Raw genomic sequence first — 17,494 nt, 5'->3', positions numbered from 1 at the left:
TCAATTTGTTCTGCTAATTCTTTAATTTTATCTCCATCAGACTCTGCATAACGTATACATGTTTTTCGATTATGTAGTAAGTCCTTATGAAGAAGATGATCAAATCTATTTTGATTTGATTTTGTAGCTTTATTTACATATCTTTTTATTTCTTTATTTAATTTTTGAGATTCCTCATATGATTTTTTCAATTTTTTTAAATGTATTAACATTTCTATTTTTGTATATGATGTTCGACTGGACTATCCATTTTTGCTGTAATATCATCCATATATAAATTATCATTTTTAGACAATAAAAAAAATCAGTTATTTTTGCAATTTAATCGGAGGGAATAGTTGATCAATCATTTATTGATGAACGATTAATTAAATCATTTACAATGTTATCACCATAACCTAATAACTTACCAAGTAAATTTATCTTTGGGAAAACATCCGACATTTCTTTCTCATACGATTTTAATTCTTTTTCTGATTTTTCAATATCGTACTTATATTGTTGGAATTCGTTAGGTGGTATTCTTGATTCACCTAATTGTTTGAATGCGTTCAAACATTCATTTATTGATTGAACTGTTTTATAAGTTTTAATTAATGATGATGTTGCTATATTATATTGATTTTTAATTTCACATAATAAGGCCGAAGACATGATTGTTGATTCTTTTGATTTTTATGATTCAATTTTCCGATCAAATAAAAAAATATATAAATTATTATGATGTAATAATTGGTTTATGTCGGTAGAAACTTAACTTCCAATCAAAAACATAATATTCGAAATATATTAAATTACTTAGTCTAAACATTAAATTTATTATTTCTATGTCATAATATATATATGAATAAAGCTGATTATAGTTATCAATTAATTCAGAATAATATATTCTTAAAATATACAGTTTACACGATTATTTTAGATATGTTCTATAAATACTTTTTAGCTCGTTGTTAATATTATTATCTTTTAAATATATTTCCGAACTATCAAGATAACATTTAATTTTTTTATACGAACTAATTATATATTCTAAATATTGAAGAAATTTATCATTTACAATATATATTTCTATTATCATCGATTTTAATTTTTCTTTTATAAGAGTACTCATATTATCATATAATAAACTTATACAAATTCAAATTTTTACTTGATCAATTCTTCTCTCCAGATATTGTGATACTCATTAAACACTAGTCCTCTCATGTTTGGTTCCATAACATTAAACATGCTAAATTTGGTAAATAACAATTAAGGATGAATTGATGAGCATTAATTGATATCTTTTTTTAATGGATAATTGATATGATCCATATTCATTAATTTTAGTTACATTGACTAAATTAAAAATCGCGATCGATATAATTTTTTATTATATTCCACATTAATTATTTAATACCATGATCATATTTAAAAAAATAATAAGTCACATCTTTATTTATTCGGAAATTTTTTCGTTTAATTCAAATCCGGTTTCGATCAATAAATAAATTGTTTTAAAATATTTATAAATATTATCAAAATCATCATTAGTATTTACAAAATAATTTAATGATTCTATTACAACTGGTATGTAGTCATTTAAAAATTTTAAATCTTTATATGTATTTCGCTTTATATAAAATCTTTTATGTTGTATATCAAATACTTTTTTCTTAAACGATGTTTTATCGATGATCGCGATTATATCTAAAATTGTTTTACAATAATCAGACATATCATTAAAGAACGATATATCTTTATTCTCTCGAATAATTAAATTGATTTTCTTGATATAGTCGTTTATGTTATCAATGCAATTAATACATTGTTTTGTTTTTGTAGAGCAGAAATCTAAATTAATAGCATCAAATTCAACGATATTACTATTTTTATTTGAAGATTTAATTGTGTGCAATTATTAAAAATTTCATCAATAATTTTATCGAGTATATTCGATAATTTTATAATTATCAACAAGTGGTTTTTTAAGTAATTTTAATACATATATTTTACAAATAGAACTATCCCCAAATGACTGTTTATCTTCATCGTCTGATTCCATGTTCATATTTTTTTATTGTATTATATAATATATATTCATTTTTTAAAAAGATATAAGAGAAAATTTGAATTACTTCATTTTTATGAATAGAGCAAAATGGAGCGTGATAATTTATTGTCGTGGAAAAAATTTGTACCAAAAGAAATATTTGATTATATTGTGTTCACGCCAACCTTAAAAAATTGGTGGATTGAAACTTTCCAGTATATTTCACCCGCAAGAGTAAAAACAATATTTATATGCAATTATTGCGTTATTAATACAAAAACAATTAATTATTTCAGCGTGTATAAATACAACTATAAAAACTTCTCCTTAATAACGGAAGATAAAAAAATAATTATTTCATCGAGAGATTTGCGTCCGTTAGCAATACAAGATGTATTAATTATTACACAGCTTTATCGAAAATACAAAAAATTTTATTTATATTTTATTAAAATGATTGCGCAACAATTTTCGAATAATAAAATGATTTATTTAGTTCAAAATCCGCTTATATTGCGCAATTTATCAATATTTAATGACATTAATTGTTTCGTTATTGAATGTAAACACAAAAATAATGACCCAGCAAATGCATGTACATGCATTGATAATGTTTCACAACAAGAAAAAAATCCAAAATATAATATAATATGGGATATAAATATTCCAAATATTGTATTTGTATATTCGTCGATGATCACAGAATCGAGTAAAAAAGTAATAGTATCATTAGCAATAAAAGGATCGCAGTTTAATATACACAATTTGAATTATTTATTATCACCAACGCAATATAAATTTGCTCATCATTCTAATCCATTACTTGGTATAAAACCAATACAAGGAGTATATGTAGAACCAGATGAAGATCGCGGACTATTGTTCGCATATATATATGCGCTCTACATATTATTATGGAAATACGCCACAGGTAATGTAGAAATTATCGCAATCAAAAAATTAATGATTTATATTCATCCAACAATAATAACGATGGGTATAACACCCCTTATAATAAAAAATATTGATCTGCTGATGATATTATCAATATTATTAGATCTAATAAAATATCGTCAAAATATAAACTTGTATACATTTACATTAAATGATCTTGACGAAAATCAAAAATTATATATAGCGAAAAAAATAAATAAATTCAAACGAATAGGAAGAAATTTTTTATATTCGGGTAAAGCTGGATTAGTACCAGTGGGCACAAATATACCTAAAATAATATATAATAATTAATATTTTTTGCTCCCCCCCCCCTCGTATAAATTTGAAACTTTTTAAATATATTATTTATAAAAAAACAATGACACATATTTTTGGTTATTGGGCTCCTTTATTAAATTCGATCGATGATTTTGATTCTGCCGATGATGCGATGCGAAATGTTTTAAATAATTTCCGCGCAGCAATGCCGGATAGAGTCGGAGTAATGATAATGCAATATGGTAAATCGGATATATTATATTTTTCTGTACCGGATTCGGACGGCGGTACTGTTAATATCCACAACATTGAACCATGGACTGTTCAAGATGAAATTCTCATAATTCAAATACCTACATCAAAAACATGGACAAATTTTCTTGATATATTCGTCGATAGATTTTGCAAGTTTCGCGAAGATACTCCGTTCACTGATATTTTACAAGGAAGTATCGCCCCTCAATATGCAAAAGTTTTTCGGCGTTACAATAATAATACAATCATATGCAATCACTCAAGATGTTGTCGGTGTATCGTTGAAAATTCATTTCCGTGTAACATCCACTGGGATATATCTCGCGGATATAAAGTTATAATCATTACGATCGCATCATCGCAACGCAAAGGATTCGCTACAGGAATCGAAGGTTTTACAAATTCGAAATTCTGTGTATTCGGCGAACTAAAACCAAAACAATATGAACTCGAAAATGAAAATATCAAAGAAATTCTAAAATACATCGAACCAACGAAAAAAAGAGCCGAACTAATGGGATTTATAATAGCATTGCTTAGCCTCATCCGGATACGGGCCGATGGCGATATTGAATTTGTCATCAATAACTCTGAATCCACAATTTCATATAAAAAAATTTCAAAATGGTTAACAGCTATAACTATCAAAAAGAATCAAGATTTGATCACAATAATTTTGCAATTATTTCAGCAACTTCAGGAGCGGGTCGATATCATCAAGTTTGTCAATTATAAAGAACTTTCGTCGATTACGCAACTCGATTTGCGATCATTTATGAAACGGATAGTATCGCAATTAAATAATTTATTTTATAATTATCCGGACTATGAGGTAAAAATATTTGGTACTATTCCATCAATTTTAAAACATCATGAGAGTGTAACTTAATATTTTTTCGTTTTTTATTAAAAAACAAAAATTTGAAACGCGCACACCATCATAAAAAATGGACTATGATCCATTTAAAAATATTTCTGATGAATGGCGCGAATTAATGAATAAAGATTTATTTCGATTGGTCGAAATCCCTTACGGGGAAAATATTTTGCGAACGTTTCAATATGAGCGGTCTCCATCAAACATTAAGGTCATTATAATGGGTAATAATATATTCGGTAATTGGAATTCCTTTTCTCGTAAATTTTATTACTTTAATATCCCTGATGATAAGATCATTAATGTACGTCAAGCAACTCCTTGGTTATATCAAGGTGTATTATTTCTTAACACATATCAGAACGCATTTATGATAGATTTTTTGTTAAAATTTTGCACTAAACTATCCGGCTCAAAAATTTATTTTATTCTAGCTGATAATTCTGCAATATTATATAGGCAAATATTTCGCGATTTTAGCAATGTTATTGCACATGAATGTGAATGTCGTTTCGAAAACTGTCTGTATAGTAATAAGTTTTATATATGTGATTATCTTAAAACACCATATATGAGTAAATTGATAAAATGGAATTGTTTAGATGATTATATTATTTATATTGATGTCGTACGCACCGCAAAAGATTTAAGATTTATTGCAATAATTGATGGTAACAATTTTTCCGACAATATCATCATCGGAAAAGTTGCGAATCGCACATACTCCTTAGAAAATAATGATATCAAAATAACGCAAACATATCAAAAAGCGACTCCTGAGCGCGGACATCTATTAGGAGTTATTTATGCGTTCATCGTCTTCTTTCGGTATCAACTTAATCATCGCAGAATCAAGATCATTAGCCGCATCAATACCAATTATTGTTTAAAAAATATGAAAGATTTACATATCATGTATGAGGAGTTGCGTAAAAAAGGAATGAACATTCAACATCAAAGTACAATCGATAACGTTGATAAGTTTCAGCGGATAGTTTGTGACGCGGCAAAATCGACGACCCAATATTTACCATCATTAGTAACTGACATCCCGTTACTTCGCGAATAAAATTGAATTTTTTATATTATAATATATAGAAAAGATATGCAACAAGAAGAAAATCATATTAATTTGTTTAATAAATACGTTGACGAAATAGTATCATCAAAATTTAATGGATATAACCGAAATTTATCATTGCATGTCCGAAAACATTATTATAATTTATATCGGACTAATATTATTAATATTAATAATAAAAAACATAAGATTAATGATTATTTGAATAAGTTTATTCTGAACGGAAAAAGCATACAAAAATATATGTATTTGTCTCAACTAACATATTATTCAGCTGAATATTTTATGTTTACTTTCCATACATTATATTCGTATATTAAGACATCAATATTAATAAACGAATACGAACACATATTTAATGCATGCTTTGCATTTAATTTTAAATTCGAAGAAATCATTGATTATTGTCGGGAAAAAATATCTGAAAAAACGTTTGCAATGTATGTATTAGCGCACCTTAATTATATTTAATTTTTTGCTCCCCCTCACCATCAAAAAAAAATGAATAATAAATATTATATCAATACCATGGATCAACAACAAAAAAATAAGATTATTGCAAGATATAATACTTACCTAAACGAATTTACATCGTACTTCAATGATATTGATATAACAGCATTTATAAATATATCTATCGAAGAAAAAAATCGTTATTACAATGAGGCCCGAAAACATTCATATCAATTATCTCATAAAAAACAAAAATTAATTAATTATATAAAATATTTTTGCGACGATAATATAAGAAAATTAAATGATATATTTGTTGGCCATATACGTTCCGAATCGTATAAATATGACCTATATATTTATCAATATATTTTATCATTTGCCGAAGATCTCGACCTTGATTGTGAGATCAATTTATTTCGAGCATGTTATACATTTGGATTTACTATCGAAGAATTAATTTCTTTTCACGAAGAAAAGAAATCGCGCAAATACATTGTTGAAGAAACAATCAAAAGACTTGAATTGTTATAATATTTTTTTCGCGAGTGCAACTAAAATTTGAATTTATTATTAATAATTAATAGATATCAAACAAAACATGATGGATAATTTTCTAAAACCATGGTCCCACTTAATGGACGAAAACCTACTGAAAAATATGGAAAAAATTGTACCGGTCGAAAAATTACAAAATTTACTTAAAATATTTTCGATGATAACAACGCCGAATAAAATAAAATTAATTATTCTCGGAAAAGATTTATTTCCATTCACAAACAATGAAAAATATTTTTGCATCGATGATAAAATAAACAATTATCAATATTTATTATATTCTCAATTGATGCATTTAATTTCTCAAAACGTTCTCATACTCAACGTTGAGATACCAGATGAATATGGAATTTCATCATTATGGAAAAATTTTATGAACATGTTTTTGATAAATATACAGGTATCACATGAAGTATCAATATATACCTTACCTAACTCAGTTGTGATTAATAATTATCATTCAAAGTATAAATGCATATGCCAAGATATAGCTTGTACTTGTCTAAACAAGATTGAAAAATTATTTAATATAAAATGCAATCCGTATTTGTATGTGTTTTATTATTACAATTACCAAAGATATGCCATATCAATTCGAAATGGTTATAATGAAACATTAGCGATCATCGATAATAAAGTTTTTCAATTTGCATATAATATTGATACAGATTATAATCTTTCACATACAAATCAATATATATGTCCAAACCAAGAACGAGCAAGAATATTATCAATAATTGAAATATATCGATATTTGATTAAATATAATCAATTTACTATCACAATGATAACATCGATGCGCAGTGCTATACATCAATCGAATATATTAGATAATATTGTTGATCTTAAAACAATTATAAACAAAGTTGAGAAACGTATGACCAAAGTAACAAAATCAAATATATTATTTGTTAATAAAGATTATATTGACCCCGCTATATTACCGCAAGTTAAGCGCGAGTTAAATATTATTTATTAACATAAAAAATTACTTTTAGTCCGACGATTCTCATATGAATATTTTTTTTCATATCGTATTATTGAGATGTTCGGCAGTCACATCAATCGATATCACGCAAAAAATAAATCTGCAACTATCGCAGAACACATTGAAGCTGCTCGCATTGAAGCACTCAATGGCGCAAGTTTTGTGATCAAAGTTGTTGCGATCTTTGTTGGTGGTCCGAAAAATCGCAAAATATCACTTCGCCCTGATGAGCGCGCACAATTAATTAATTATATAGAACGAACAAAAATTCGTGTTATCGCTCATAGCGCATATAGTGCCTATCCGTGGCGCGGAGATGACATCTCATTAAAATATATTCGCGATGAAATCAATGTTTGTCGTGAAGCCGGAATATCCGGTTTAGTAATCCATTTACCAAAACTTCCTATCGATGATATGATGCAATATATTCCACATATACATGATCCGGTCGTCCGAATTTATCTTGAAACTCCGGCCGCAATTCAATGCTTCGAAACGGTCGCAAAACTCGCAAATTTATTTGCAACAATTCGGGCCGCTGGTTTCGATAATTTTGGACTATGTATTGATACGGCTCATCTATGGACCGCGGGTGTTGATCTCCAAACGTATGACGCAGCTCAGCAATGGCTTCAAGAACTTGAGAACGTTTCTGATATTATTCCCGCATCATCAGTGATGATTCATCTTAATGATAGTGCGCGCGAAAAAAGAAAAGGTCCTGATGCACATGCTTCCCTTACACAGGGAAAAATATGGGGCGAATATAAAAACAATATTCAAATACAAAATAGCGGACTTGCAGCTTTTGTTGATTATGCTCTTCGCAATGATACGATGACGATCCTAGAACGAAAACCGCGAGAAGTCCTCATTGAGGATTACTTTGTGCTGCGCAATTTGATTCCGCCGGCTTGAGCAAGTCATCAAAGATTTGTTTTGCAACATATCTCACTACATTGTCAGTTTTATATACACTTTTTATCTCTTTTAGCGATTCAAACAAGGTTGTGAATGCAAATTCTTTTGAATTATCATCGAATAATGACGCTAAATAATTAAATATAATTATTATGGATCGTATGGATTGATTATCTTTATTCATATCAGATGGCACCTGTCGCCATGGTACCATCATATATTTATTATTTCCTTTTCTGTGACAACCAAAATCGTGACACGTATTACCGTATATACCGCAATAAATGATATTTAATTTATCTATTTCTTTCATCCAAAAAGGGACGCGTCCATTCGGGATGTCTATAATTTGTGATAGATAATTTCTTATTTCGGGTTTTGATGCGTCAACTTTGAGACCATACTGTACTAAAGCATCAAAGCACTTTTTATCGCCCCTCAATAGGAGCTTATTTGCGTTCCATACGTTTTTAAATGTTGAATTTTTTATATATGTTCCAGCTAACACCTCGATCCAGTATAAAACATTTTTTTCGAGATATATTATATCTCCTTCGTTGAGGTCACATGTAGTGCGCACTTCAAGAACATTAATACAATTAGTTTTAATAATTTTTACATTACATCGCTTATGATCTTCAAGAATTTTAATAATTCCTTTATCAAGGTCACCCGATGATAATTCGAGGAACGTATCTGATGTCAAAGAATCATCTATCAATGTTCCATTAATATGTGACGGAATGATATTTTCAGAACCGACGACACTATTTTTGAAGTAATTTTTATATTCGATTATCGTTTTTAACCTGTATACGTTGTTCGTATAAGGACCGATGATATAAGCGATCACTATATCTTTATTAATATTTTTTGTTATTGTATGCGTATGTGTTTCTCCCGTATACATCATGAGATTTTGTGATGATAAATTATTTATATTATGTCATCGGGTATAAAAATGCATTCAAGCTTATGTTTGTTCCATGATGCTAAAATGCATTCTTTACAGCAAAATGTTGCTAATTTACATTTATTACATTTTTTAATTGTTTTTAATCCGCAGTTTAAACAAGAATTTTCCATCTTTAGTGCATTTCCATTTTTTCGATTATTATCAAATTTTGCAAAAAAAAATAAATAATATATATACTTGTATGTATGTATATATGCATACACATTATACATGTATAAATTTATATATTATTATTAAATCTAATATTTGATCGAGGGTATATTATTCTGGTTAAATAATGCAGTTATAATATTTTTAATTTCTTTTTTCGTCAATCTGGCAAAGATTGGTAAATTTTGAAGTGATTGAAGAATCATTGTTTTAGCTTTTATAATTTCCTTTTCATCAAGAAATTGTATACTTTTATATGCTATATGTATTATTGATTTAATCAAATAATATTTCTCTTGTGTTTCGCACAAATTTTTGACATTAATGCAATCGGGCGATTTATATAAATATATTTTATCGGACATAACGTATATGATCTTAATATCGTCTTCGAAATTTAACCAGAGCGGAAATATGTGTTTTATTTTATCAAATTCTTTATGTATTTGTGAATTTAGATAAGGTATATTTTTAATTAATTTTACTTTATAGCCTTTATTCCCGTTTATTAAAAACATATTTGATTTCCATATTCCATGAAATTGTGTTTTTGGTAATAAACCGGCCGCAAGTAATTGTAACCAATATTCGATTCCTCGGGACAAATATAATTCATCACCACTAAATAAATATTCTTTTGTATAAACTTCAATGTAGTTTTCATAATATATCAGATCAACGTTGCATTTGTGATTTATTGAATATAATTGGTATATGAATCGCGGAATATTTCCTTGTACCAAGTTAAAATATCCTTCGGAAGTTAATGCTTCATCGCAAAAGCTACCATTACAAATATTTGGGATTATGCGTTTGAGCGGATCAACAATATCGCTTATAATATGACGATATAAAAATTTATATTCATGCATTGATTTTATTTCGTTAATATTTGATTTTTTTCCCGCAATATAACCAATTAATGTATTTGCGGGAATATCTACTGTGCTACGTAATCCCTTTTTTATATATGGCCGATCTTTTTTAATAAATTTTTCTATTATGGGCATCGTTATGAGGGAAAGAATATTACTTAATATTAAGGGTGAATATGACCATAAGTTGATTTGTAATCGCCTATGTTCTTCTATTTTTTCTTTTTCTCTGAGATTTTTGCAGCAATTGCAAAACACATTTGATTCATCACTTGCAATCATTTTTAATTTAATAGTATCGATTATAATATAATCAATTTTTACGACACATCAAAAAAATATATATTAATTATTTTTTGTTATTATCATCTATTATTTTATTTACATAATCGATCATTGTTTCTTCACTATCTCTATTCAATATTTTTTTTATAAATGTTTCATTACGAACGATGTGAGTTACGAAAAGATACTCTGGTACTTTTGTAAGTATATCGTTAATAAATAATTTTTCGTCTTCTTGATTTGACGCTAATTTAATTAAATTGCACATCAGTGCTATAAATACATATATAATATATTTACAAACCATATCTGTGTCTTTGATATCACTTATATCCTTGACCCATTGTAGCATAAATAAAGATTTATTATTTATAACACCATAATGCTGAAATTGGGTATCATTTGTTTTTATATATAACAGTTTTAAATATTTTTTCCATATCATCCAGACAGGAACTAATCCTTTATCCATATTTAATAAATGTTGTAATACTTCGAATTTTTCTTGTGGAGGTCTTCTTGTTGCTTTAAACAGTTTATTGAAAACGTTATTATTCCCCCATATGAGGAACTTATTTGCTTCCCACACTGTTCGTAATGTCGAACCTGGAAGTTGATTACTTGCCAATGATTGTACCCAATATATTAATCCATACGATGCCGATAATTCTTCACCAACTTGGATATCTCGATAGGCGTAGAATTTTATTAAATTTTCACTAACTTTATCGGATTCTAATGAACAATAGCTAATCCTATCATAGATTCCAACTATCGCATCCGATAAATCCCCAGTTAATAATGTACTATAAATTGTTTTTGATATCGCATCATTGCATATACTTGCATTAACATGATCGGGTATAAATCCGAATGATCCGATTATTTCTTGATCTAAATATTTATGTTCTTCAATCGAATCAATTTCTATTTCACTCCTATTACGACCACAAGTAAATGCGACTAACGTTCCTTTTTTGATGAATTTTTTTGCTACTATACCCCCGACTTTTTCCTTCGATATCGACGATTTTTGTAAAATTTTTTCTGCAACATCGAATATAATTCGAGCATCATTCTCCGTTATTAACTTTAAACATTCATTATCGCTATGATTGCGAATTAGATGACATGTTTCACATATAGCATACATTTTCTCAGATGCTAAAGATCAATAAAAATTCAATTTTGTATCAATCACTAAAAATACGATGGAACACACAGCGATAATAATATCACTCGCACTCATCACGATCATCGCAATCATATGGCGGTTATCAACGAAACAAACAGAAAACTTTGCGACATCGCCGCGCACACAAGAAATTTATGAAATATCGCGCGACCTTTTCGACAAAACTAACGGCGAAATATCATACTCCGAATATAAATTATCTCTGAATAATGCGAACCCGGTATTATATGCAGATGCGCGACGTCTCTGGAAAGAAGGAAAACTTTCGACCGACGAAATAGAAAAAATTTTATAAAATAATCATATCACAATGCAACTTCTCATCTTCTCGTTAATAGTGATCATCGTTATACTCGTTATCTATCTCGTTTATTCGCGAAAACAAACAAAACAAACAAAAAAACGTCGTTCAACGCTATCGGTCCCGCGAAATATATTTAATATCGGACGTAATGCTTCTGCAGAGTTACGCCGCGAAGTATTCGATAGGGCGCGGAATCAATATATGAATGTTCTCACAGAATTAATTCCACATGAAGCAGTTACCGAAAACAATATTGGTTTTATCATTGATAATGCGGCAGAATTCGCATTTGAGGGTGGACGTCTCATGAATGATGTATTGTTAACACATATAATTGATATACCGCTTGCGAACATGGCCGAACAACGGCGCGACGACATCATACAAGAACGTCAAACGTTAGCGAAAGAAATTGTTGCTGAACATGGACGCGGTGCCGGTGTCGAAGCATACATTGATCTCGCTATTCAAAATACTGATGATCCACAAAATGCGCACGACGTCGGAGTCCTCGCATGTTTACGCGCAATCGTTGCACGTCTCCGGGCCGATCAATCCGGAGAAACATTGCCGAATCTTGAAACGATCTCCGCGGAGATGCGCATTCGCGGTGATAACCGTATCGGCAAAGTTGAAGCAGTCATTGATCAAGCAAAAGAAAACGAATATGTCATCGCGCTCGGAGCAACTGATGCGGAATGTTTGAGTCGTGTATGGTTGCGAACGAGTGATCCGCGAAATTCCCACGTTATCGATCATATGCGTCAAGCAGTCTATGATGCGCTCTTCGACTGTTGGGAAGAAGGAATCATTGTTTGCGTAAATGGCCGAACTTCGCGCATCCTTGCAGCACTAACTTTGCTCGACTGGGATAAGCGCAATTGGGAAGTAAAAAAGTTTGAACAATTTAAAAATGATATATTCACCAGAACCGGAGAAGTCATAACAAATGAAGCTGAACTCGCATCAATATCTGATGATCCCGATATGCAGCGAGCGGGCCGATTATATCTCGCAACAACGCTCGCAGAAACTCTCTCTATAGGTGAAGTTCCTGAACCCGTAATAAATAAATTAACTGACCGGATGCGGAATGCAATCGATCGAATGGTCGACTCGTATGTGCGCGAACTCGAAAAAAATTATGAAATAAAAGATGCTATTCCCCATTATATGATCGATAATATCATCAAAGAAGCAAAGGCAGCTATATAAGGGGGGGCGGACCCCCCCCCTCCTTAAACCCCCCTAAGGGGAACCCCATGTCAGAAGATATTTTACCGTATTTTTAATTTTTGCATATCACTTAAGAGGGTTCCCCTTAAACCCCCCATTATCAAAAAATATTTTTATCGCATTAATAAATGTTTGTGATCACGCGCATCACATGTTGAAAAATAATTTTTTATTTGTTTGTGATCACGCGCATCCCATGTTGAAAAATAATTAATCGATGTATGTGATCACGCGCATCACATGTTGAAAAATAATTTTTTATTTGTTTGTGATCACGCGCATCACATGTTGAAAAATAATTAATCGATGTATGTGATCACGCGCATCACATGTTGAAAAATAATTAATCGATGTATGTGATCACGCGCATCACATGTTGAAAAATAATTAATCGATGTATGTGATCACGCGCATCACATGTTGAAAAATAATTAATCGATATATGTGATCACGCGCAGAAGCTTCACAGCGGTACGGAGAAAAAATAAGTAAATCATATAGTTCAGAAACCGGAAATGATGTAAGACACTCTAAAATTTTTGAATACACACGGGCACTATTATTTAATATTTTTAAAAAATGCGAGGGATCAGTTTTTAAAATTTTTGAACTGCGCGGACATCGATTACCATATGGATATCAATTATTAATTTTTTTAAATTTTGCGGACCCATTATTTAATTTTTTAAAAAAAAGCAGACACATCCATTACCATATGGGTATTAATTATTTTTTTTAATTTTGCAGTCATACTCGATAACACATGGACATCAATTATTTAATTTTTTTAAATTTTGCAGACCCATTATTTAATTTTTTAAAAAAAAAGCAGACACACTCATTACCATATGGGTATTAATTATTTTTTTAAATTTTGCAGTCATACTCAATAACGCATGGACATCAATTATTTATTTTTTTTAAATTTTGCAGTCATACTCGATAACATGTGGGCATCAATTATTTAATTTTTTTAAATTTTGCAGTCACATCCGATATCTCATGGATATCCATTAATTAATATTTTTTTAACAAAAATGCGGACCCATTAATTAATATTTTTAACTGAGGGGAGGAGGGAGTGGTTATATATGATATAGATAATTTCCTCTATCGGTTTATAAGGACTCAAACGGGAATGGTTATAAAATAATATATGTAGTATATTATTTGTGCATCGCGCGGGAATTAATATTTATTTTCAATGATATAAATATTTTTGATAATACTGCATTCATTAAATTCCGGAATATCATATAATATTTCTGGATATTTTCCATGCGTACATGAGATCAAAATTATACGACTATTATCGCTCGGTATATCAACCATATATATGTTAGAAAGGTCTGTGATCGGCCGTGCTATACCCGTAAGTAAGTGAGAAAGTTTTTTATAACCAGGAATATTTGCGGCACAAGTTGCTTGCGTAAATGGAATATTTACTCGAAAACTTTGATAAACATTATCATTAACATCAGTGTAGCGCGGACATATTCCTCTAAATATCCAACAATGAATACAATGAAGCTTATTAATTATATCTGTATCCCATATTCGACCAACATTTTTCATAATACGAATGATAATTGCTGTCCCCCCGTGTGGTACTGAACATCGCACACATTGAAAATTATTATTGTTCGCAGTTGCATAATATATTATTCTTGGTTGTGGCGCGTCGATACATATTGTTGATGGATCCCATTTTTCTTCGTCTAACTTTGATATAGTATGTACTTTATCAAGATATACATTTTCTCTATTTCCGATGTATGATATATGTCCTTCAGCATCAATCACAATTACTCCTTTTTTCAATGGGTCAGATTCAAAATCAATATCGCGAATAGAAGACGGTAATAATTGATTCGCTAATCTAAAATTATCATAATTAATTTTTTCAATATCTGTCCCATTTTCAAACTTACTTAGTTGCGCACCATCAAAGAAAATTCCCGATAATATTGCATTCGCATACCGCATATCATAAAATGTTTTTATTCCTAATGCGATAGTTACCGGCATAAATACCCAAGTGAATGCTGCTTGTATACTGTAATGTGGCGGAAGACTCAAATCATCATCTACAGGAGTCCACATTAGGAGCCGCGCAGAAAGATTACATTTCTCATAACTGATTGGTTTCTGAAAGCATATACGAGGACCAAGAACTTTAGTACCACTTATGATTTTTCCTTTATGGCGTATCACACCCATAGTTGATGCAGCGACTGTCCGATGCGTGAAAAAATGTTCATCTTCTGTGCGAATTAATCGTCTCCGAATTTCTTCGATAAGATCCTTGATCTTTTGTTTATTTAGTTCAAGTGTATAAAATACAATACCAACGGTAGGGCGGTAATGTATAGTATAAGGAACTCCTTTTGGCGATTCTGGTTCTATTTGTAGGGTCGGCCATGGTTCATGTGGTTTTGGTAATGGGTCGCATTTATGATCAACGACGCGCGCCCCATGTTCAAGGCATAACATTTCCGCAACTAATTGCGAAATATCGTTCGAAGTTATAACACGCATCTCATATACAATTATAAACTTTGATGATCGATATTCAAATTCTTTGACATGGTAAGTCATTCAAGCAAACAAACGGTAAATGCAACTACCGATGTGATCGCTTCAGTAGTGCAAAATGTAGCGCAAAATTGCATCACATACACTAACAGTGATAATATTATCACCATCGACGGAAATAAAAATTTTATCGGCAATGTTACACAGGTTATGTCAATTTCTGTTGATCCGAAATGCACTGCAAATATTCAACAAAATGCGGCATTCGAAAACGATATTCAGAATAGCATTTCGCAAGTTCTCAAAGATCAAGAAATCGCAATGACTCAATGGATGGATAACTCGAAAAATGAAACTACCACTAACATCAAGCAAACAATGAAAAATAATATTACCGCTAATATGGTACAAAACTGTCTCAATGGTATTAACGGTCATAATATCCTGAACGTAACGGGAAATAATAATGTCGTTAAAGATATTATGCAAAAAAATACTGCTACCCTCATCTCGCAATGTATACCTGGTCAAGGACAGCAATCATCGACCATAAACGATATTACAAATACGATTAATCAACATAGCGAATATATTTCAAAGAGTCCTTTTGCATTTATTACGGACGCGATCGAATCGGTATCAAAATCTGCGATGGGTATCGCAGCATTCATATTTATTATTATTATTTGTTTTATATTTCTGGTTATGATTCTCCGCAAAAATCGGCCTATCAGATTTGATTCGCTCCATGGAGATAAAAATATACTTGCGTAAAATTATGGATAATAATATTATTGATGAAGATGCTCGCACGAATGAACCAGAAACGCCTAAGAGTAATTGTACCAAAAAACAAACTATCGAATGTCCTCCCGCCCCTATAAAACAAAGAATCACAAAAATATATCCAGTGCTTAAGGGTAGACGTCAATTATTTAAAAACGATACGCGATATGACAAATTAATTCAAAAATATAAAGAGAAAAATCAAAAAAATATGTTTAAGTCAATGTCATCATTATCACTGAAAACTATTTAATCGTTTTATTTTTTATACTTTGCACCAGTGCTATGCACCAGTGCTGCCAAATCCATTTTCGCCTCGGATAGTTATTTGTGAGAATAATTCGTGATCCCTATTAACGATATATACAATCGAAGGTTGAGCATTAGGTGCGACAATCTGAAATAGTGATGTTCCTCGTTTGAATTCGCGCGGCGTCAATGACATATTATAAACTTTGACTATTAATGGGCCCATATAATTTTTATCTATTAATCCGGGACTATTTGCCATTATGATCGGATGATCAGCAATACGACTGCGCGGTATTAACTGATATGCCGAATTTATATTGTCGATCTGACATCTTACACAAACTCGGAGATTTATTGCAAATGATTGCGCATTTGCGCCCATCGGAGGAATGATAACATCTTCCGGAAATTTAATATTATACCCGGAATCTCCCATGATACCACCGGGCTCAGTAACATCTTGATATAGGTCGATAAGTTCGGTCGTCAAAAAGAACACAACCGATGAAGACAT

The 17,494-nt window shown here is 30.5% G+C and overlaps 2 protein-coding genes across 2 annotated transcripts; one reads left to right on the top strand and one right to left on the bottom strand.

Moving 5' to 3' along the window:
- Positions 1-7,519: 7,519 nt before the first annotated feature.
- On the top strand, positions 7,520-8,383 carry LOC136078890 (probable endonuclease 4). Its single transcript, XM_065794707.1, has one exon. The coding sequence runs from the start codon at positions 7,520-7,522 to the stop codon at positions 8,381-8,383; it is 864 nt and encodes a 287-aa protein (XP_065650779.1).
- An 8,628-nt stretch (positions 8,384-17,011) lies between these two features.
- Positions 17,012-17,494, bottom strand: LOC136078889 (deoxyuridine 5'-triphosphate nucleotidohydrolase-like). Its single transcript, XM_065794706.1, has one exon. It carries the CDS (start codon positions 17,492-17,494, stop codon positions 17,012-17,014), a length of 483 nt encoding a protein of 160 aa, XP_065650778.1.

Source organism: Hydra vulgaris, chromosome 03, assembly GCF_038396675.1.
Source record: "Hydra vulgaris chromosome 03, alternate assembly HydraT2T_AEP".
NCBI classification, from domain to species: domain Eukaryota; kingdom Metazoa; phylum Cnidaria; class Hydrozoa; order Anthoathecata; family Hydridae; genus Hydra; species Hydra vulgaris.
The sequence above is the reverse complement of the archived record's forward strand: the minus strand, read 5'-3'. Positions and strand labels throughout refer to the sequence as shown.

Coding starts and splice junctions, on each gene's coding strand:
- LOC136078890 (XM_065794707.1), top strand. CDS start 7,520: ATGTTCGGCAGTCACATCAATCGATATCACGCAAAAAATAAATCTGCA.
- LOC136078889 (XM_065794706.1), bottom strand. CDS start 17,494: ATGTCTTCATCGGTTGTGTTCTTTTTGACGACCGAACTTATCGACCTA.